Source organism: Mus pahari, chromosome 2, assembly GCF_900095145.1.
Source record: "Mus pahari chromosome 2, PAHARI_EIJ_v1.1, whole genome shotgun sequence".
Lineage (NCBI taxonomy): Eukaryota > Metazoa > Chordata > Mammalia > Rodentia > Muridae > Mus > Mus pahari.
In genome coordinates, this window is record NC_034591.1 from 140,287,954 (window position 1) to 140,307,785 (window position 19,832).

The 19,832-nt window shown below is 48.2% G+C and overlaps 1 protein-coding gene and 1 non-coding gene across 2 annotated transcripts in view; both read right to left on the reverse strand.

Annotated features, from left to right (window-relative positions):
• Window positions 1-288: 288 nt before the first annotated feature.
• The window catches only part of Ncapd2 (non-SMC condensin I complex subunit D2), a 22,888-nt gene continuing 3,344 nt past the window's right edge, over window positions 289-19,832 (reverse strand). The window contains exons 3-32 of the mRNA XM_021190447.2: window positions 18,526-18,601; window positions 18,203-18,261; window positions 17,556-17,737; window positions 17,164-17,306; window positions 15,714-15,841; window positions 15,512-15,635; window positions 15,197-15,344; window positions 12,586-12,783; window positions 11,266-11,400; window positions 11,090-11,177; window positions 10,826-11,000; window positions 9,402-9,517; window positions 8,913-9,137; window positions 8,249-8,423; window positions 7,975-8,059; window positions 6,403-6,536; window positions 5,963-6,095; window positions 5,791-5,875; window positions 5,551-5,715; window positions 5,174-5,346; window positions 4,073-4,184; window positions 3,874-3,997; window positions 3,636-3,791; window positions 3,154-3,331; window positions 2,964-3,058; window positions 2,343-2,423; window positions 2,035-2,218; window positions 1,073-1,199; window positions 809-964; window positions 289-603 (exon numbers count right to left, since the gene is read on the reverse strand). Of these exons, the coding sequence (XP_021046106.1) occupies window positions 518-603; window positions 809-964; window positions 1,073-1,199; window positions 2,035-2,218; window positions 2,343-2,423; window positions 2,964-3,058; window positions 3,154-3,331; window positions 3,636-3,791; window positions 3,874-3,997; window positions 4,073-4,184; window positions 5,174-5,346; window positions 5,551-5,715; window positions 5,791-5,875; window positions 5,963-6,095; window positions 6,403-6,536; window positions 7,975-8,059; window positions 8,249-8,423; window positions 8,913-9,137; window positions 9,402-9,517; window positions 10,826-11,000; window positions 11,090-11,177; window positions 11,266-11,400; window positions 12,586-12,783; window positions 15,197-15,344; window positions 15,512-15,635; window positions 15,714-15,841; window positions 17,164-17,306; window positions 17,556-17,737; window positions 18,203-18,261; window positions 18,526-18,601 (4,046 nt within the window). The 3' untranslated portion in view covers window positions 289-517. The remainder of the gene's footprint in view (window positions 604-808; window positions 965-1,072; window positions 1,200-2,034; window positions 2,219-2,342; window positions 2,424-2,963; window positions 3,059-3,153; window positions 3,332-3,635; window positions 3,792-3,873; window positions 3,998-4,072; window positions 4,185-5,173; window positions 5,347-5,550; window positions 5,716-5,790; window positions 5,876-5,962; window positions 6,096-6,402; window positions 6,537-7,974; window positions 8,060-8,248; window positions 8,424-8,912; window positions 9,138-9,401; window positions 9,518-10,825; window positions 11,001-11,089; window positions 11,178-11,265; window positions 11,401-12,585; window positions 12,784-15,196; window positions 15,345-15,511; window positions 15,636-15,713; window positions 15,842-17,163; window positions 17,307-17,555; window positions 17,738-18,202; window positions 18,262-18,525; window positions 18,602-19,832) is intronic.
• LOC115063552 lies at window positions 17,811-18,135 on the reverse strand. The gene has a single exon (XR_003843398.1). It is a non-coding gene; the product is annotated as a small nucleolar RNA U85 (small nucleolar RNA).

The following is a 19,832-nucleotide window of genomic DNA, read 5'->3' on the forward strand; positions in this document are numbered from 1 at the left end:
ACTGACTGGGTGCTCACAGCAGCCCCCTGCTCCACAAGGCAGACAGAAATACATCTCTAGGTTTTCTGGGGTGCAAAGTACCCCAGACTGCTGAGAAGTGTTTACATGAACCTAGAAACCACCTAATTCTCTACAACAGAATTTCAGTTGTGCAGGGATGAGGCAGCACAGAGCGGCCATGAAGATCCAGAGACAGCTCGGGGAGCCTGGGCTTCTCTCTCTGGACTGCTAACCATATGCTGCCTGAATCTGGGCTAACGATGAAACAGACCAGCCAGGACAGAATGCTTAAAAGTCTATAAAAACATTTATTCATTAGAAAACAGTGATTGAGGACAGGCTCTTAGAAAGGGAAAGTGGCAGTAGGGCTCTAAGAGAAAGACCTTAATGCAAAGGCCATTTCCATGTTAAAAACCACAGGCAACAAGCCTTTCTACAAGGCGGGGTGGGGACCGAATCCAAGATCATCCACTAAGATACCCTGCACGGCAGGGATGGGACTAGGCAAAGGCAGCTCCTAGGACCTGTGTCTTTGCCTAGATGCTCTGCGGATGGGGGTGGTTCTCTTGGGTGTCTCTTCTTCTGTCATCTCCGCTGAAAGTTCTATTCAAAGAATTATAGGAACAAAAGCTGAGTCATAAAGATGGGGCAAAATGATCTCAAAACAAACACACACATACACAGCACACTGTGAAAGTCAGCCGAGCTGCACAGTGGGGAAGACATGGCCAGGAAGAATGCCACAGCTAGGCAAGCCCCACTGGAGACCCCACACAGGATGCTGTCCTGTTGGGAGGGTGTATCATACCGTCCTCACTGGACTCCTCACTCGAGAAGACAACTTTGGCTTTCCTCTGGGACTTGCGTTGCTGAGTGTGTGGACGACGGGGTTTGGTACGTCGAGGTTTAGGTGTGACAAAGTCATTGTCTGAGTCTACAGAAGTCAGAGGCTGTAGCCTTGAGACTAGAAAACGCAAGGGGACCATTTCAAAACCCAAAACAAACCACAAAACAAACCACAAAAGGTGGGGACCACTTGTAGGAGCCCGGGGGGCTTGCCCCTCTCTCATACCAGCGGAGGGCTTCTTGGCAGACAGGGCTTGCTGGCTGCCTCCCTGGCCAGGTTCAAGCTCCTCTATGCCATCCATGCCTCTGGTGTGACAGGCACGAAGCTTCTGCTCAAATTCATCTATTATAGCCTGGAGGAAAGAAAGTTAAAGACAGGGATGGAAACATTATCTCCCTGCTTAAAAAGAAACAGCCATGAAAGAGAAAAAAATTAAAGAAACCAATCTAAAATTATGATTCCAACTGACTGATGCCATCACAGGGGTGGGGGATGAGGTGGCCTCAGAGTCCTGAAAATGCCCAGTATGACAAATGGCAAGTATGTGCCACTGTGTCCAGTGAGTGGACTTTGGATGCTGATCTGTCAATCAAGTTCCTTCATCCAGGACCACGTACACCAGGACAAGAAGTTCATGGGGTGGAGGCATGAGGGTGTGGGACAGGAGCAAATGGGAGCTCTACTTACTTATTTTTGCTTTAAACATGAAACTACTCTAAAGAAGCAGTCTAGTGCCAAGAATGTGGGGCACACCTTTACTACCAGGAGACACAGGCAGGGGAATCTCTGTTAGTTGGAGGCCAGTGGGGTCTACATAGCAAGATCCTATCTCAAGTAGAAAATGGCCTTCACTGGGGCTGGGAAGGTGGCATAGTGGTTAAGAGCAATGGCTGCTCTTACAGAAGACCTGCGTTCAGTTCTCAGGGCCCACAACGGTCTAACTCCAATTCCAGGGGACTTGGCACCTTCACACAGACATTAACACAGGCAAAATACCAATGCATGTTAACGAAAAAGGAAATGGATGGCCTTTAAAAAAGGAACCAGGAATTAAGATCTGGTCTTAAGTCGCTCTGGTTCCATAGCTGTAGTGAGGTTAGCAAGGCAGGAAGTTCAGACAGGAGTCTCAGAGCACTTAGGGAAGCCAGATTAAGTTTACTACACTGGAACTCAACAGGGCCACTCACCTTGCCTTCAGGCTTGGCCCCGCGACGCAGTTTGCCCACAATTGACAAGAAAGCACTGAAGACAGACTCATCTAACAGCTTATCGCCAAAGCACTCAAAGTTGTCCAGCATCTTATGGAGACCTCGCTCTGTGAGGGGCAGCTGGGACATACAGTAGGCTAGGTCTCGGTACTGACGCTCAGTTCTGCAGGGAGGGAGACTCTGTGAGGCACACACATCCTCCCCCTTCAGTCTCCCACGGATGGCACCAGGGACTCTCTTCTGAAAGTTCCCTCTTGGCACAAAGATGTCCCAAAATGGCAGCATACCGGGCTGTGCGGAACCGTTGACACAGCTTCTCTACCAAGCTCTCAGTCTGCTTGTCCTTGGTGATGTAGGAGAGGAGCTGCCTGTGAGGAGAGAGTATACAGATTGGCCGGGAAACCCCTTCCTGAGCTCCTGCACCGAATCCGAATCCACCACCCCAACCCCACCATGGCCTCTTCTGTCCTTGCTTTAGAAGAGAGTTCTTTGCATGGCCTTCTACTGCCCATCCCTCTAGTCTTTCCCTTTATCGAGAAGGCAAATAACAGCTGCCACCTAGTGCCTGCTACTATGTGCCTCACCCTCACCTAGCACCCTACCCTATGTAAGTAAGAGTCTCAGGAACTATGCAGCAAGTCCTGTCAATCTCATACGGTTAAGACAGGCAAACAGGCCAAGTTACTTGTGGAGAAAGTACAGTTAAAATGTCCATCTAGAGCTGAAGACAGCGGCAAGAGGGCTGGCCTGGCACACAAGGCCCTGTGTTCACTCTTCTTCATTCCATCCACCCATCCACCCACCCACCCACCCACCCACCCATCCATCCCAGCTAGGATTGCAAGTGTGTCTGGTTCCTAAGTCTGTGTGAGACACACACACACCACTCTAGATCTAAAGAGCCATACTTCATGATGGTGTGGAAGGGCTCCTCTTCCACTCCACCCTCTGGGTCTGACAGGCGACTGATGATATCGGGGAGGAGATTATAGATTGCATTGCCCTGTAGGAGGAAGAGGATGCGATGAGGTGGGGAGCAGCCGGCAGAAGTGGCACCTGTCCATCTCCTCTCACAAAGCCCCAAGCTGCTTCTCTCACCTTGTGGGAGAGCTCATTGAAGAAGTTCTTGGCCAGGGCAGCGATCTGAGGCACAGGGTCGATGAGCAGCACGGCCATCTCGCTCACCTGCCCCTTCACCTTCACCATGTCCTTCAGGATCAGATGCGTCATCACCAGCCCTGCCGTCCTCCGAACTTGTTGAGCTGGGTCTCGCAGGCTAGGAATAAAAGCTCTAGTCACTGAGATCAAGAACTCTTGCTTGTACCTTGAGAACAATAGGAAGGCCTTAAGAACAAGGATCTATTGTTCCTCAGTATGCCAGTTTAGAAGCAGCTCCAAGGCCGGAGTCAGGGACCACGAGATTTGGAGGCAAGATTTTAGAGGGACGCTTCAGCTTCCAGTGGCCATTTCAGGCCTGCTTGTACAGGGTGAATAGCTAGCAGGTACCGAAGTCAGTGCCACAGGTGGGGGAGGAGCCCGTGAACTCTTAGTGGGTTTCAGGTGGCCCAGGGATCTCTTACCGGGCATACAGATGAGGAGTCCAGGGATCCACCAGGTTAGGGAAGCGGATAGCCAGATCCCCTGTGGCAACCATGAGGTTAGACCGCACAGTGGGGAGTGAAGACTTTTCCAGCATGGTGAATAGAAGACGAAGCTGGGAGTCGCAGAAAGGGGCACTGAGGGCAAAGAGAGAACCATCAGGAAAGCAAGAGGGCTGTACCATCTCATTTTCCTTGAAATGAAGCCAACTGGGCCTACCTGATCATGCAGAACTTGCCAAGGGCCAGCGATGCAGCCGCAGAGAGCTCTGGGTTGCTGTATAAGCCAGGGCTGTTGCAGACTTTAAGTAGCAGTGGAACAAAGGCAGCTAGTACCTGGTTGCCTGATGGAAGAACATGTCCAGGTTGGGGACAGATTATATATCAACTGGGGGAAGGCACATAGCGCTCTTTCTTACCGTCCAACAGCTCCTTCTCACAGATGCTTCGGATGAGCTCCGCCTCTGTGTCGTCAGCAGTGGCCCCCACCAGCCCCAATTCTTCCTCCATTGTTGTTTCAGAGCTTGTGGTCTGCAGGAAGAGAAGCCAGGGATGTTGGGTGACCACTTTTCTTCTTTGATACAGGCTCTTACATGGCCCAGTCCCTCCTAAAACTTTTATGTAGATTGGGCTAGCCACAAATGTCTCTTAAGAAATGGCATTAAAGGCGTGTACTACTTCACCCTGCTTTAAGACAGACTTTAAACATTTTTTTGTTTTGTTTTATGAGTCTCTCCCGGCATGTATATAATCGTACATGTGTGCACTGCACACGGAGGCCAGAAGAGGACACTGGGTTTCCCTGGAGTTGGAGTTACAGATGGTTTGCAGCCACCATGTATGTTCTGGGATCTGAACTCAGGTCCTCTTCAAGTGCACTTAATCTCTGAGCCATCTCTCTACCCATTAGACATCTTTTATAAAACTGTCCACAGGAATGACAAATATGTCCAGAGAGAGAAAGAATTTCTGAATGGAGATAGGAACAACTAGGTCTCTTTTGTAAGTTTTTAAGTTGCTAAGTCAGGTCTCTATCTCTTCCTTTGAAGACACAATTGACTGTGGTCAATTTACAATGGTAAACAAATCCTGTTCAGCCCGACAGTGGTTCAAGGTCGCAGAAGTCAAGCTTTGCCACACTGCTGCAAGCCTCTGGTTTATTTATTTGAAAGACAAAAAAGCCTCCAACAGAGAGGACACAGGATCCCACCAGGTGACAGGCCAGTAACACAGGCTGGTGAGAGGGGTGTGTTGTGTGTGTGCTGTGTGTGTTCAGACAAACTCAGAGGCCTCCTCAGCGGAGGAGGAGGTATCTTACACCAAATGAACAGTCAGTCTATATGTACCTAAAGCCCTTGCTGGGGGAGCATGGGTAGACTGTGACATCTTTGTTGACACTACCCTTCCCAGGGGAACAAAGAGACAGATTCTTCATTTACTAGTACAGAAGCAGAGATTCCTAGAAAGGCATGTCCGGAGCTGAGGTCATGGAAACCAGAAAAATGCCCCTGGCCACTCACCTTCTCCTTGGGGTCCTTGGTCCTACGCTCCTGCTCTTCTCGAAGAACTCGCCGCCGACCCAGCTCTCCACTCACTGCCTGTTCCAAATGGACCATCTGCTGTAGAGCCACATCCCCAGCCAGGGACAGCAGGTTCATCAGCAGGAATGTGGGGAGCTTAGGGGCTGTTTCCTCTAAAGAAGAGGGAAGGAAAAGAGCTAAGTCCCACTAAACTTCCAGACCCACTCCTTACTCATGGAGAAGGTGAGACTCGGCAAAAAATGGCCCCACCTGAACAAAATGAGATGTTGTGGGCCGAGGTTCCTGACCCTTTAGGAAAAGCAGCAGAGGCTGGCTGTCCACCCCATCACTGATCAATGAAGCCTCTGCCCACTTACTGGGGTCTGCCTCAGTGGTATTCTTCTCAAGCTTCTCCAAGACTTGCTTGGCACAGCCTTGCAACATCTGGGCACAGAGCACTTCAGGGCCCTCCGCCAATTGGTAGGTCAGGGTCACTGCTACTTCTTTGAATGGGATCCAGAGGGGATCTGGGTGTGCAAAGCCTATAGAGAAAGGAGAAGGTGATTTCTCTGGGAAGGGACCAAGCAGACCTATGTTAGACCTTCTGGATAGCTTACCCTTTGTGACCATCTCCTGAAGTCGCTCAAACAACCTGTGCTCCGGAGGCAGCCGGAAGGGAGGGTGCCGTTCACCCAGGGAAGGCTGAGAAGAGAACAGAAGGCCAGAGTGGGGAGGCCGACAGGAAGCACTCCACTCTCAGCTGAGCCACAGCCATCCCACATGACCTACCTTCCTCCTGTCTGAGATGTTAGCAATGGCGAGGCACACTTGTTGGGCCAGCCTGTAGTCCTGGGGAGACTTTTCCTCCAGCCCCGCCCTCACCAGAGTCTCTAAGTTGCTTCCTACAATTTCTGGTTTCCCTCTGGGGAAAGGAAAGCAGAGTTAAAGGCAGCCCTGGCAGGGTTCTGAGGGAGACAACAGCAATGGAGGAAGTTACCGGCGCCCACTGTGGGGTGGGTATCTAGAGCCCTGAAGCACTACAGAAAGCTCCGGACTACAACCACTTCCCTGGATGCCCTTGAGCTAGTGACTACAGAAGACAGCGGGTGGGTATCCTCTTCACGCAGGCAGCCAACCCCAAGAAAGCTCAACTCGGCTCACTGCTATTACTGAGGTTTGGAAAGGGCTTGCCTGCCCCACTCTGCTGGCTTTCTGGGTCTGAGCCTCACCGTGCCATCATGCCAAGAAGCATAACAGAGGAGCAGCGCTCCAGAGGAGAGCATGGTGCCTTCTCCGTTGCCCGTTCCCACAGCAGCTGGATCACCGCTGGCTTTATCTCATCCTTCTGCACAAACTCACAAAGCTGAGGAGAGAAGATAAGTAAGTCTGCTTCAACGTATCAGTCTCATGGTCTAGCTGTCTGAGGACAACACGAGTGCCCCGACAGGAGCAGTGCCTGGCTACTGTGGGAGTGGAGGGGGAGGAGGCTCAGCTGTGGACAGTGTGAGGATGTATTCCTTGCTCCATTCTCTATTCTCCTGCTTCATGGCTTTCTTCAAAGGTGCACTCCAAGGTCACACATTCAAATGGACAATATGAGTTCTACAAGGAGCACAGCTCTGACTGCATTCTGGATATTTCTTACTGTAAGCACAAGTCAATATATCTGTGACAGGGCTACTGCCCTTTCTGCCTTTTCCTTTCCCCAGCAATGCTGACACCTGTTGGTCACATGTCGCCCACCCACAGCTGCTTCTGCAGGCCCTGCCTGTCCTCACCACTGTATCCCTACGGGAGCCTCTGGCAGCCTTTCTACCCTGTTGCTGGTTCTTCCCCAGCCGGCTTCTGTGTGACAGGCAGGTCATCTCAGCATGTGCCTCAGCCCTTCTCTGGCTACAGTGGGAGTCCTGAGCAGCAGTCAGCCTAGGAAAGTCCCTTGCCACTACCAGGTCCTCTTTCCCCAGAAAGGAAAAGTAGCCATCAGTAGTCAGGCCCAGCGCTGGCGCCACTCTCTACTGACAGGGGATGCCCCCACAGGAATTCACCTCATTCAAACCCGGGGTTCCTCTGACGTGAAGGCATTCGGCGGCCTCCACAATTTAGTCTCAGCCCATGCTCCCAACTGGATTATCTTCCGCGGATAATGCCCTTGAGTCGGAACACAAATGTCTTCACTCTCCAGCTGGGCAGGGCATTTTCTTTACTTTTTATCAGGAATTCTCTCCAATCCCCACCCCCCCTCTCTGACTGAACTTCCGGGGACCATGCTGACTTGTACCACCTTGTTGGGGTAAGGCCCTGACCTCCACCCTTAAGCAGTTCTGTGGCCTCCATTACCCAGAGGCTGAACATCTTTTCTGGAGCTCCTATGCTGTGTGTGTGTGTAAGGCAAAACCGGCTACAGCCAGTCACCTTTCCAGACCTCTCCCTGAGCCTCCCTCATAGATCCTCACCCTCCTTTCACAAGGGACGAAGGACAACTCCAGAGTTGCTGCCGATGGGGGTGAGAACATTGGGAGGCACACACGTGTTATAGCATGCCTTACTCTGCTACTACCATGTAGCACACACCTGAATGTGAACACTGAGGAAGCTGTGACAGGTCTATGAGTTGGAGGCCAGCCTGGGCTACGCAGTGAGACAACTGCCTCGAACCAACAGCAAACAAACAAGGAAACCAAAAGTTGGGAATGGGAAAGCAATTAATCTTAAACTTCTTTGTGGAGCTGAGCAGATCTCCGCACACAGGAAACAGCCTCTAACTGTAACTGTGGAATGGGAAGAAGACCGAGTGGACTTACAATTTCCTCAAGACACTGAATGGTACCGACGGAGGCGTCCACTAACAACAGCGAGAGGTTGTGAATCAAAGTCTGCGCCTTGGCTCTGTAGGGACAACAGCGACCAGTGGTCACTAAGACTGGAACTCTGAACTTGGCAAACAGGCTGTTAGGTTAAATGAGTGCACAAGTGTACCCCGAGCCTGGTGTAGACCCATCCATGAGCTCAGAACACCCCTACACTCCTCATTCAGAGACTAGGCAAGCCTGAGAAGATGAAGGAACCCCCATGTACCTGGCCGAATCCCCTTTCGGGTTGAGGTAGAGTTGGCGGTACGCATTAAGCACGGCTTCCCGGACGCCAGGCTCCTTAGACCAGATGAGAGGCAGCATGCGGCGTACCCCAAACAGGGCCTGGGGTACCCCAAATTGGAATACCATCACAAAGAACTCAATCACCTCCTGTACCACTGAGAACAGATACAAATATCACCCATCTACTTGGCAAATGTCATAAAACCTGTAGACAGAACCCCTGGTAACACAGTAACATGGCTGGAGAGGTCCCTGTCCCTGAGAACTCTAGAATGCCCTCTCAGGACACGGTTAAACAAAGTAACTATAAAATGTGAATAGTGGTAAGCGCCCTCTGCCTTTTAATGATGCAGGCATCAGGGACTGGATGATAGTACACTGCTTAACACTCACTGTTCTTTCAGAAGTCCCAGGTTTGATTCCCAGTACCCACACGGTAGCTCACAACAATTCCTAGTTCCAACTTCAGAGAACCTGACTCCCTCTTCTGCTCTCTACAGGTACCAAATCTGCATGTAGTACACACGTAGGCAAAACACTCATACACACAGAAATAAGTAAAGTCTGATGATGAGGATGATCAGGGTGCAGGCAGCAATAACATTGAGCAGGCAGAACTGTGTTCCGACAAGCACCTGGCCTACCTGTAGTTGTATTCTCATACATCATCTTGCTGATGATGCCAATGGCTTCTGTAATCTTCTGGGAGAAGCTGTAGGCATCCTGCAGATACTGCACCAGCATCTCCTGCTTCACCAGCTCATCGTTGCTTTGGGATCCCTCTGGCTCGGGCACATTGGGAGAGTCTTTACTGCCAGTCAGCCCTGGGTCTGTGTCTCCATGAGAGCCCTGTGTGGAAGCTGCAGGGCCTAGGAATTAGAGAGGTACAGGATAGTTTTGCACAAGTGTACCAGGAGTCCAGTGGCTACCAACATCCCTGCATATCTCCTTCAATAACGTGAAGGTATGAAATTACAATGTGCTCTGAAACACCTTGGTTCCTTTCTCAATTCCTGCAGACCTCCCTAGTTTGCAAAGGTGCCCTATGACTGGGCTACTTCCCTTCCAAAGCAAGTGTCAACTTCCCCAGCCTCCTTCAGCCCAAGGCTGTGCTTGCTAACTGAAAGGATTACCTTTGAAGATGATTCCTAAGAGATTCAGGAAGTCGCTCTCCTCTGGCTCTGTGTGACTGAAGGGTTCAGACTCCTGGAAGCGACTGGTAGCTTCCCGAGTGAGAATAATAGCCTGTCTAAAAAGAACAGCAGCAGCCTGTCACCAATTTAGCACCAGACCCATGTCCCTGAAGGCCTTGTAAGGGATCCTACCTAACAATTTCATCCAGCCCCTACATGCAGTACCCTATAGAAAAGGGATATCTCATGCTTAAAAAGATGAGCAGTTCCTACTAAGCAGTCAAATACAACACCCCCCCCCCCCGAGCCTTTACTGTGGTCCTCAAAGAACTTGAATAAACTTAAACCCAGAGCTAGCCAGATAGCTCGCTAGCCAGATAGCTCAGTAGGAAAGGCTGCCTACCACAGAGCTTAATGACTTCAGTGCCTAGAACCCACAGGGAGGGAACTCATTTCCAAAATTGTCCTCTGACCTTTACAAATGCTATACCATGAACATCCCACCCGTTAAGTAAACACATAATTAAATAAATGTAAAAACAAGCCAAAACAAAATAAAAACCTACTGCAAACATCTGTATAAAACCTGCTATGGATTTCCACCAGACTTTCAGTAATTTGTTACTTTTATGGCTTAAGCACAATGGCCATGAACTCACTAGGTATCCCAGGTCGCCCTTCAACTCTCAGTCCTCCCACTTCCGACTCCCCAGTCCTGGGATGCAAACAAGTGCTGCTGCCCCACAGTGACACTGAGGAGCCTCAAAACACATCACAGGGCGGGCATGGCTGGGTGGCATAGGCCAGCGCAGTGGCGAAGCTATGCTTAGCAAGCTCCTGGGTTTCATGTCAAGCAAGAAAAACAAAAAGATGGCAGGTGACACAGCTACTGGTCTATGCTATGCCAGGGCTTCGTAGCTGAGGAGAGCCCTCTAGCAACCAAGCAATCGCCATCCCTTGTCACCTTTTGGAGACAAAGTCTTGCCACAAAGGCCTGGCTGTGAGGAAGACTTGCTGTTTAGACCTTGCGAACTTGCATCACCCACAGCTTCTGCCTCCTGAGCACTGGGGTTACAGGTATGCACCATCATACTAGGTCCATTTAGTTGCATGAAGTTCTAGGGACCAAACCTAGGGCCCTAGAATTACAGGCCTATGTCACAGACTAAGTTCTAGGGACCAAACCTAGGGCCCTAGAATTACAGGGCTATGTCACAGACTAAGCTCCTGAGTAGTTTCTAAAACATTTCCAAGTAGAAAAGCAGTTGTGGAATATGCATTTGATCAGATATTACTACAGCAAAAGTACCTGTCACTTCCCGCAGCAGTGGACATAAGTTCAAATCATCTTTAAGGGCCCCTAAGTCTCTCCAAGGTTAACTCTAAATCTACACATTGTCAGAGCACCCTGTTCTTCCACATACTCGTAACTAGCCTTGGCAAGCAGTTGGCGGATGCGTCCTTTCACCTCCTCTGCAGTCTCTGCATCAGCAATTTGTTGATCTACCTCTTCTTGGGGAAGTTTCAGGAGCTGCTGCACGGTAGACTTCAATTCTGGCAACATGGCGTCCCACTCCTCCTCTGGGTCTAGTGCTGCAGCTGAATGGGGGGAGTCTTAGTTCATCTTTCCTGGGGGTTGTGACCACAGTGAGAAAGCAAGGCAGCCTCCCCAGGCAGGGACTACTCACACGCAGCTGCACTTTGCCTCTGGGCTCTCATTTCTTGTAATTTCTGAATCTCCTTCTGCAGTGGTCCAGCAAGGTCGGTATCACTAAGCTGTTGAGGTAGGGTGTATATGTCACTAGGCAACAGAACTCCATCCATTTCCATCCCGCCCTCTTGTGCACACACCACGGTGCCTTACCTTGCAGGAAAAGGGATTGTTGGCTAGAAAGCTGGCCAGCAGCTGAATGGCATTCTTACACACTAGCACGGACTTGTCTGCCAGGCGTCCCACTGCCAAGGCCACCACTGCCTGGAAACGGGTCAGGGGGAGCACCTAGACGAGCAGAGAGAGAATCAATTCACATCTACAGCATCCAGCTGCAGTCTGTGGGGGCAGATTCAGTGGAGATAGCCACATATGCGGCTCAATACAAAAGCTTAGCCCTACTTAGAGGTTGGACCCACTGTTGAGTCTAAACCCAGCCACACACTCACTCTACAGCTTTTCTGTGGGATTATAAAATATGTCAGCACCACATACTTTAGTCCTTAACTGGAGCAAACACCTTTGTGGAAAAGGAAAACTTATCTCTGCTTATAAGAATCTCAAGTTTGGGCTGGAGAGATGGCTTAGCGGTTAAGAGCACCAATTGCTCTTCCAAAGGTCCTGAGTTCAAATCCCAGCAACCACATGGTGGCTCACAACCATTCGTATTAAGATCTGACATCCTATTCTGGAGTGTCTGAAGACAGCTACAGTGTACTTACATATAATAAATAAATTAAAAAAAAAAAAAAAAAAGAATCTCAAGTTTAAGGGCTGGAGAGATGGCTTAGTGGTTAAGAGCACTGACTCTTCTTCTAGGTCCTGAGTTCAAATCTCAGCAACCACATAGTGGCTCACAACTACCCGTAATGAGACCTGACTCCCTCTTCTTGTGTGTCTGAAGACAGCTAAAGCGTTCTTACATAGAACAATAAATAAATCTTAATTTAAAAAAAAAAAATCTCATGTTTTAGACTCTTCTTTGGGGCAGTTACTAGATTCTGCATCTATTTTTAAACAACAAAACTTTTTTTCAGGGGCTAGAGAAAGGTACCTCAAAGGTTAAGAATACTGGCTGCTCTTCCAGAGGACCTGGGTTCAATTCCCAGCACCCACATAATGGCTAGCAACCACCTGTAACTCCAATCCTAGGGAATAAGATACCTTCGTCTGGCCTCCACGGGTACTGCATGCATGTAGCACATGGACACAAGCTGGCAAAACATTCATAAGCATACAATAAAAATAAAGGAAAAAAATTTTTTTAATTGAGGCAAGGTCTCATATAGCCCTGCAGGCCTTCAACCTTTCTGTGTGGCTAAGGATGACCTTAAACTACTGACTCTCCTGCCTCTGCTGCTATCTATTAGGCATGGTCTGGTACAGGCATGGCACAGTGGTCAGCCAGTCTCTCTTCAGGATGGCGAGTACATGGAGGACTTTTTAAGAGTTCCAGCAGAGAAAGTTGTTCACCTTCTGTTGGACAATTCGGGTAAAGAGCTGCAAAACACGGCTCCGAACAAAGGAGTTCACATCATGGCCATGAGCTTGCAAGATGTCCAAAAACTGATCTCTAGTCTCTCGAGCCGATTCTTCTAGCTGGTCACCATTTAGAACCTGCAGTACCATCTCGGCTATAGCTGCTAACACAGCATTGCGCATCATGTAATTCTGAGAGAGAGGAGAGAGAAACATTGGAACACATCTCTCAACTTATATATACACATTTCTTTCCCTAAACACTTCTGGTTTAGATTGCTTATGCTAAGTTGTGACTTTTCTGGTAAACTGTCTAGGTCTTTGTACCCAAGATCAAAGAGGATGCTGAGACCCAAGTGGATTTGTTTGCTCAGAAAACGTCAGAAGAAAATAAATAAGCGCCAAAATCAAAGGGTGGGGACTCAGTCTGAAATGCTTGGAACACAGTATTTTGGATTTTGTATATCTGTATATACATGTTATCTCAGGAATGGAAACTAAATCAAAATGCAAAATATATCTATGTTTCAAATATTTCATATACACATAGCCTAAAGGTAATCACAGATAATTAAAAAATTTATTTTATGTGTATGAGTGTTCAGCTTGCAAGTATATCTGTGTACCACATGCGTGCCCTGTATTCAGTAAATCCAGGGTCAGTGTAAACTGTGGACTTTGGATACTGATCTATCAACCATTCACAAGAGGACACCAGATGTTCTGGAACTGGGTGTTAGGAATCGAACCCAGTCCCCCATCCCCCCAAAAAGTGCTTTTAACCACCAAGCCATCTCATCAGCCCTTAAACAGTATTTTTAGTAATTTAGTACCCGGATTTAAGATGAGCGCCACCATGCCTGGCAAATAACAATTAAAACCTAAATCAGGTCTACCCATCAGTGCACATTTGAGAAACAGTTCTTCTCATCTTTCTATGAGGCCACAAAACGTTTGAGCCTTATGAATAAACATTTGCTTTCCTTCTTACTCCTTAGGGACACAGAGGAGCAGAAAGCGGCCTCAGTGCCAAGAAGCCTATTATGTAATCCGGGAGAGAACAGGGCAGGGGATTTTCCCCCTTGCCCCGGCCAAGAGCCAGAGAACAGTTGCACACAGAAGTTAAAGAAAATGAGATCAATGAGTAGACTGTCTTTGACATTTACCTAGGAACCCAGCGCTAGCCTGGGAAGAGGCCAGCAAGTATCCAGGAAAGAGAAGGGAGAACAGCACAGCTTGGTTGAGACGGCTCACTGTCTGTAGAAAGTGAGGCTAGCCAGATGGGGGCAAGAGGCTCCAGGCCAAGGAGTGCATGGACTGGGCACCAAAGCTAAGTCATCCTCATTAGACAGGCTGTGGCATGGCTATCTCGTCTACCAGAACTGCACAAATCCAGAAATACCACTTATAAAAGGCTCCTCCTACGTTTCCCCATAGGAATGTCACAGTGGTAAATCTAGACAACCTTGTCTTCTATATGGGAAATTCTATTTGGGGGACAGTTTTGCTTTATAGCCTCAGTTGGGTCCTCCTTCCTCTCAGCCCTCTGGGTCTCAGATTCCGGGCGCACACTTCGAGCCCAACTGAAAGCTACTTTCTCAAAAAACAACCTAGAAGCCAGGTGTGGGTGTGCAAAAAAAAAAAAAAAAGGCTGGAATTCTAGCACTTGGCTACACAGCAAGTTTGAGGCAAGCCTAGGTAGGCTATGTAAGACACTGCGAAGGGAGAGGGGAAGGGAGAGATAGAAGATAGTTGTGAACCTTCACCAGGCATGGCAGCACATCTACAATTCTGGAACTTGGGGGACAGCCAAGGCTACATGGCAACCCCCCCCTTTCTTATTCTTTTGTATATGCATGTTTGAGACATGTGTTTGTGTGGAGCAAGCACGCATGCACCATGGAGCATTTGCAGAATTCAAAGGACAACTCTGAGTGTCAGTGTGCCCATTTCCTCTGCACAGACTTACACGCAAGCCAAATACTTACACACATAATTTTTTTCTTTTTTGTTTTATTTTGTTTTGTTTTTTCAAGATAGGGTTTCTGTGTGTAGCCCTGGCTGTCCTAGAACTCACTCTGTAGACCAGGCTGGCCTCAAACTCAGAAANAATTCCCTTTTATCTCATATACTTCATCTTGTAGGAGTGGTCTTTTGTTATTGAAACATTTTTGTATTTGATAAACAAAATAAAAGCCAAAGTAATATTGATTTTAACTTATACCTACGATTGGTTAATTTATTAATTTATACTTACTCTTTATTTAAAAAAAAAAAAAAAAAAAAAAAAAGTTTAACAGAAAAAATTTCAACTTTTAGAGCATGCTTATTATTTGTGTGTGTGTGTGTGTGTGTGTGTTTCGAGACAGGGTTTATCTGTATAGCCCTGGCTGTCCTCGAACTCAGAAATCCACCTGCCTCTGCCTCCTGAGTGCTGGGATTAAAGGCATGCGCCACCACGCCCGGCTAGAGCATGCTTATTATTAACACGTATAAATCCCTGGTCTGATTCCCAGAACCACATTAAAGTGTAGAAGAAAGAGAGAGAAAGAGTGATTTCAACACTAAAGCCCCTCCACAATCCAAGCTTCCCCAGACAGCCTACCTCTCCATCCAGATGGTCCAGCAGAATGCACATGCTGGCCATCAGAACAGCTGGGATTCGCTCTGCTAGCTCAGTGAGGAAAGCCGCAAAGCCCTTTGCCCCTGCTGTGTCTCGACTCAGCTCCTGTGGACACTTCTGTCCAATCTCTCTACAGGGGAGAAAACAGATAGAGTAAGAAAGCTCAGTTACTGAATTCCCAAGAAGGGAAACCAACAGGCTTCAGGGCTGAAGGAATCCAACCTCACATGGAAAAAGGACCCCTAACTTTCTTTCTTCCCCCATGCCCCAGGAACACAGACACTCTGGGAAGATCACCTTACAATCTCTCCCACGATGCTCTTCATCCCGTAGTCTGTTGCCCACAGACTCACAGCTGTCACCAGCACAGGAGGCAGGTGCTCAAAATGCTGCAACATCTGGATGATCTTCACAGTTGCACCTGGGAGGCAGAACATTAGTCATTCAGGGAGAGCTGCATGGCAGGGGGTGGGAGTGAGTGAGGCAGAAGGCAACTTACTGAGCATATGGTTGTAGCGGACCAAGGCCACCCCAAGCAGGTGTGCTACAGCCTCCTTGGTGGAGCGATTCTTCTGGTGACTAATGGTGGGATTCTCCAAAAGGCGGTAGCAACAGCCAGTAACCAAACTAAACAAAAAAAGGACAAACGGGAAGGAATGAGCTGTCTGAAGTCAAGATACCAGGCAGCTGCCGTTACTCATCCTGCCCCTACTATGTCCATCTCAAAGTTTCTAGTGCTCGCTCTTTCAGTCTAATTGTATTCTACACCAAGGATTCTTTCCTTCAGGATTTAGTAAATTGCAGCCAGTTACCATGACAACAAAAAGCCAGAATATAAGATGAAGATGGTAAGGCAAGGTTAGCGAAGACTTCTCATTGTTAAAAATGGGAAGTTCAGCCGGGCGTGGTGGTGCATGCCTTTAATCCCAGCACTCGGGAGGCAGAGGCATGCGGATTTCTGAATTCGAGGCCAGCCTGGTCTACAAAAGGAGTTCCAGGTCAGCCAGGGCTATACAGAGAAACCCTGTCTCGAAAAACCAAAAAAAAAAAAAAGGGGGAAGTTCAGTTCAGTCTTTACAAACTTTTAAATTACATCTGCTGTAACTAACTGGCCATTTACTTTCACTTTGGTTTTAGTGTGTGTGTGTATGTGTGTATTCCTGTCTGTGCATGTGGAAAGCAGAGGTCAATCTTGGGTTTCATTTCTCAGGAGCTGTTTGCCTTTTTTTTTTGAGATAGGGCCTCTAACTGGGACCCGGGGCTGGCCAGCCATGAGTCCCAGAGACCTGCCTGTCTCTACCTCAACACTGTGCTTCATTTGGCTTTTGACGTGAATGCTGAGGACCAAACTCAAGCCCTCATGATTGCATGGCAAGTGCTTTACTGACAGCTACCTCCCCGACCATTATTTATTTGGAGATAGAGCCTCACCACTATACAGCCCTGGACGGCCCAGAAGTCTTTACGTTGACCAGGCTGGTCTCAAACTCTCAAGAGATTGGCTTGCCTCTGCCTCCCAAGTGCTAGGATTAAAGGTGTGCACCATGCACAAGTTTCTCCCAGGGGATTTTTAGTAAACCCATCTTCATGAATGTATGGATATTAACAATGAGAATCTCATTGTGGTAGCACATGCCTTTAATCCCAGTACTTGGGAGCCAAAGGCACGTGAACTTCTGTGAGCTCAAACCCAGTTTGGTCTACATAGACTTCAGTGAGCCATTGTCTTATAAAAAGGGGGAGGGGACAAGAGAAATACACATTCCATTCAGTATGTATGTATGTATGTATGTATGTATGTATGTATGTATGTATGTATATAATATATACTCCTATGTATTATTGCAAATAGAATTAAGGGATAAAGTATTTAAAAGGCTCATTCATTACCAGAACCTCATTTTGGAAGGCTCTAGATCATCTGCTCAAGCTGCATCCTAACTACCCACCTGACAAACTCTTCTTCAATTACTGAGTGGTTCCAGAGGTGCCGGATGTCCAGCTGGAGCAGCTGTGTTAACAGCTGAAGAACCGGTTGCCTCTCTTCCTCCCAGTCAAAGCCAAGGGCTGCTTTGGCCCGGGCTCTCTTACCCTAAAGTGAGGGTGGGGATCAGTCAAAGAGAGCAGAGGCCATCTAGTCTCCGTGCCCGCACTCAGTATTAAGGCAAGGTCAGGCAGTAGCAGAGGGTAAGCTCTAGAATGCACAAGAGCTACTTGTCAGGGAAGGGGGTCTGGTCCTTAGGTGCTCGCTCCCTCCTAGACCCCAAGCAAGAACAGTGAACATGCTAAATCATTGGTTTCTTTCCCCCTCACATAAAATAGGCCGGGGATTTCCAATTACCTTCCCACCAATGTCCAGGTCAATAAGGCTTGTCTGGCTGGTCATATTCTCAAAGGACTCCAAGAGGCGTATGAGGGCATAGCAGTTCATTTTGAGGGCATTTAGGTGGGCGCTTCTATCTGATCCACTCAAAGCTGCATCATCCAGGATGGACGACAGTTCCTGGGAGTGGCGGGATACCACTGTGAGGGGCAGAAGAATCTGGAGGTTGGTCTCATTGGCTTTCTTCACATAACCCAACTTCCAAACACTCGTAGCCATCAGATTACCAAAGATCTATGTGTCATCTCTCAGTGGCCATGACACAGCTAAGTCCTTTAAGACCCCTGACCCTGGCACCTCGAATATAAGACTGTTCCTACTTTCATTCCAGTTACCACAATTCCTCCCTGGCAGCCGGAGAATCACCCCGACTGGAGTGAGGTGATTCAAAGAGTAGGAAAATTTTTGTCGGTCCGCCCTTACAGTGAACGCACATTACTGTGTATCGACCACCAAGATTACAGACCTGAATAGGTCAGAGGTCCCTGGACTTAGCTAAACCAACTGAATCACAACAGCCTTGATATCATCACATGGCTGAGAAAATGTAGAAACTGCTAAACATAACCAACACCTTCCAGCCCCCGCCCCCAGATCCCAGACACCTTTCTTCAGGAATTCCAGGGTGTCTTCCTTGAGGCCAGGCTCTATACTTCGAAAGTGACTATGAGGGAAAGAAAGTGTGGGAGTGAGACAGGAGCCTACAGAACCCATCCTCAAAGATCAGCTCTAAGGAATCTAACGTGAAAATATTTGGGGAATTGTCAAGTAAATACAGTGGCAAGCTGGATAAACGCTCACTAAGGATGTCAGCGCCCAGAACCAATTATCAGTGAACCCATAATTTGGAATTTCAAAACTCACATGCAAAAATCAAGAGAAAAAGCCACCAGTTCTTTCAAAAGCACCAGCTGTGGATTTCACTTACTGTAATATGCTGTAGACCGTATCAAAGTGCTCCAGTATGGCAAGGGGCCCCTGAGCTCGGAAGGCAGACTGAAATGCTGGAAAACAAAGGAGGAAAGACAGGACTTTCTGGTACACTCTAATTTTCTAGTTGACACGTTTCCTGAATCTTTGCCTTTGTTTTATCAAGGTGACCACCGAAGTGAAGCTTCCACCCGTGACGTCAAAAGGCGGGTGAGCCTGACATCATGGTACACAGCATAGCCTCAGCAACTCTGGAGGCTCCAGCTTATAGCTAAGAGCAGCTACCACAGAGACCCCGTCTTTAAACAAAAGCAGAGCCACAGGCCAAGCAAAGTGGCAGTGCCTTAGCACAGACACTAACTGAGCACTCGGCAGCATCTCTGCATTGCTCCACACAACTGCTTCCTACACTTCGGTCAACAACGGACGGCACACATGACAAGGTCAGTGACACAGCAGCCATCTACTCTATGACATTTACACAACAAAACTGCCCGATGACACAGGACTTAGAAGGCATCCCCTTAAATGGCATGTGAACTAGCTTGTGGAAAAGTGTGAAATCATGCTACTCTCTTGCTTCTGTCACATTTTTTTGTGAGGCGAGCACCTGTGGACACAGATACTACTGTGCTACTTCCCAGACTGTTGTTTTCTATTTCCATTACTGTTTCTATACCTGCTAATGTGAATCCTATGTAAGGGTGGATTGAGGGCTGGGTGGGCGTGGTGGTGTGTCCCTTTAATCCCAGCATCGAGGAGGCAGAAGCAGGGTCACACAGTGAGACCGCCTCAAAAAGAAAAAGGAGGGGAAGGGAGGGGAGCTGAGGTGACCAGGTACAAGGTCCCAAATGTCCCTTACAGTTGCTCTGCCCTACCTCAAAAGACAGGGGTCTCTTTCCCTCTTAATTATTAATTAAACTCTTTCCTTGTATTAGAGTAGGCTCCAGCAAACCTCCTGTTACTGTGTTGGGTCCAGTCCCCCATGCTTGTCCACAGGGCCCTCTCCTGGCCTCGTGCTCTGGATGCTCTACCTCTCCTCCCTTTTTCTTAGTTCTCTCTTACTTTCAAAGCTTCATAAGCATACGCCCATTGTATAATGTAGGTTCTATTACATTCTTTTTATGGAAAGGGTTAGGACAAGGCTTTCCTATGTCAATCAGGCTGGCCTTGAACCCACAGAGGTCTGTTTGCCGCTGGCTTTAAAGGCCTGTACCACTCATTACACTTTCTTTCTTTCTTTCTTTCTTTCTTTCTTTCTTTCTTTCTTTCTTTCTTTCTTTCTTTCTGTTTTTGTTTTTTTTT